At 36.9% G+C, this 2,500-nt stretch overlaps 1 protein-coding gene across 1 annotated transcript in view; it reads left to right on the forward strand.

Moving 5' to 3' along the window:
- Window positions 1-804: 804 nt before the first annotated feature.
- cybb (cytochrome b-245, beta polypeptide (chronic granulomatous disease)) overlaps window positions 805-2,500 on the forward strand; it is an 8,031-nt gene continuing 6,335 nt past the window's right edge. The window contains exons 1-2 of the mRNA XM_029426933.1: window positions 805-945; window positions 1,440-1,532. Of these exons, the coding sequence (XP_029282793.1) occupies window positions 823-945; window positions 1,440-1,532 (216 nt within the window). The 5' untranslated portion in view covers window positions 805-822. The remainder of the gene's footprint in view (window positions 946-1,439; window positions 1,533-2,500) is intronic.

Here is a 2,500-nt window from a genome sequence, read left to right on the forward strand (position 1 = left end):
TTATATACTTTATGTACTTTATGTACTTATGATACTTTAGTATACTTTATGTACTTTATGTACTTTATATACGTTATGTACTTTTGTACTTTTGTACTTTATATACTTTATGTACTTTATGTACTTTATGTACTTTATATACTTTATGTACTTTATGTATTTATTACTTTATATACTTTATGTACTTTATGTACTTTATGTACTTTTATATACTTATGTACTTTATGTACTTTATGTACTTTATGTACTTTATATACTTTATGTACTTTATTACTTTATGTACTTTATATACTTTATGTACTTTATGTACTTATGTACTTTATATACTTTATGTACTTTATGTACTTTATAGACTTTACTTAGTACTTTATATACTTTATGTACTTTATGTACTTTATGTACTTTATGTACTGCTGGGTATCTTATCAAGTCTGATCTTCACCTGCAATAATCCAGCAGTTATGTGTTGATAGTATTTTGTAACATTAATCTGAATCTGTTATCAGATAAATGCAGTGGAGGAAAGTAACTGAGTGCATTTCCTCAAGTCCTGTAATTATATTATATTATAGTATTTCCATGTGATGCTGCTTTATACTTCGCTCCATGACAGGTTGCTCCAGTGAAGGATGTGAACACGTCTGATCCGTGTTCTTCCTTCAGATGAAACGTCCGAGCACAGCTGGATCAGGAACCTTTCAGCTCGATCCCTTTATGACTGCAGGGTTATTAAAGAGGAACCAGCGGCTGGCGGGAAGACAGGGAGAAACTGTGACGGGCCACTTCCTTATTTGATACTAACGAAAGGTTATAAAAGGAGTAATGAGCACAGAGCACTGTCCACTCTCCTCCTTCACTGCTTCCTGCTTTCTTCTCTATGATCACAGTTACTCTTTCACCATGGGGAACTTTGCTGCCAACGAGGGACTCTCCATCTTTGTTATTGTGAGTATATTCGCTTGTTTTCATCACGACTTTGTTCATTTTGTTTGCTGTCATCATCTGTATGTATTTTCTCTTCAATATGTTAAAAGCACATGAAGTTGGTGAGCTTTGTTGTCGCTGTGTGTGCACGCTGAGAGTCCTTGTGTGTGTGCACGCTGAGAGTCCTTGTGTGTGTTAAATTCTAAAATGCCCACTTTAGGTTAAAAGATGAATAAAAATGAAATGACCTCTTCGTGCTTGTTTTTGTCATATTCAAATCATAAAGAACAACTTTTGCTTCATTTGGGGAATAAAAACAAGTTTTCTTTTAACGTTTTGAAATAACAAAGTCAGATGTCGAAACACAAACAGGTTGTGTCCTTTGTTTCTTCTTTAAATACTTTTATAATAAAGAATTCATTTTGCAGACCTAGTGTACTAAATAAAGACGTAACATGTGGAATGACATTATACTTTATTATATCACAAGAAGGATTTGTGTTTTCTTGTTACAGCTGGTATGGCTCGGGATCAACGCCTTCCTGTTCGTCCACTTCTACATGGCCTTCCTGACGGACAAGTGGTTTTACACCAGAGTCCTGCTCGGGGTGAGTCGCAACATTTAATGCCAATATTTCAATTTGGAGTGTTTAAAGTATTGATTAGTTCAAATAAGTTGTGCCTTTAATATATTTAAGTGCATCTTAATAGCAATAAGTCAAGTACACTGAGATGTATTAGATGCTGAACCATTGCTAGGACATAAGGAACACTTTCAGAACATTAATCATCAAATCAAATTGCATATTTTCCAGCTTCACAGAGAAGAAAAAACTCAGTGAAAGTTGCAAGAAAATGTAAATTTAAGAAAACAGGACGCGGTTCTTTCACTTCCTCAAACTGCAGCGGTGCTGTCATCACACTCTCTAATGACAGACGCTGCCGCCCTCCCACTCTTCTTCTCTTCTCTTGTCATGCAGCATATTCAGTCTTCTGTTTCCAGCCCTCATAATATCAATATTTAGTGTATGAATATGAGATTATATAGATTATACATGTATATTATATAGACTGCTGCCAGTTGAGGCTTTACAGCTGCACATTGTTGACACTTTTATTTTCATCATCAGCTCGTAGACTTCTTCTACCGACTGCATTGCTCGTGTTTACGGCGCTGGGAATATTTTTCTTTAGATATGACATTGACAGAGAAAAGAGAACGCCCAGTTCTATTCAGGCGTTACAGTTTCCCCTTACATATCCTTAATGTGAATGATCTGTATCTGCTTCTTTAGAAAGAAAGCAGTGTGTGTTTGAACAGTGCAGATTGGATCAGGTGATTCCTTTATGATCTTCCCGTCACAAAGTGCCACAGAATAAAACCCTGAACACGTCACAGAGCCGCCAAAACACATCCACACCCGCAGTAATCGCACCTTATCTACGCCGCCTTTTCTATCCACGCCTAAGCTGCCTGCTCGTGAAGGGGAGCAGGTCTCACCTGAGAGTTAAAGTCTGCTCTGCGGTCACAGCTGGCTTCATGATCCACTGAGTCACAGCTGCAAGCAAGTGAGCA

Source organism: Cottoperca gobio, unplaced genomic scaffold (genome assembly GCF_900634415.1).
Source record: "Cottoperca gobio unplaced genomic scaffold, fCotGob3.1 fCotGob3_259arrow_ctg1, whole genome shotgun sequence".
In the NCBI taxonomy this organism is placed as follows: domain Eukaryota; kingdom Metazoa; phylum Chordata; class Actinopteri; order Perciformes; family Bovichtidae; genus Cottoperca; species Cottoperca gobio.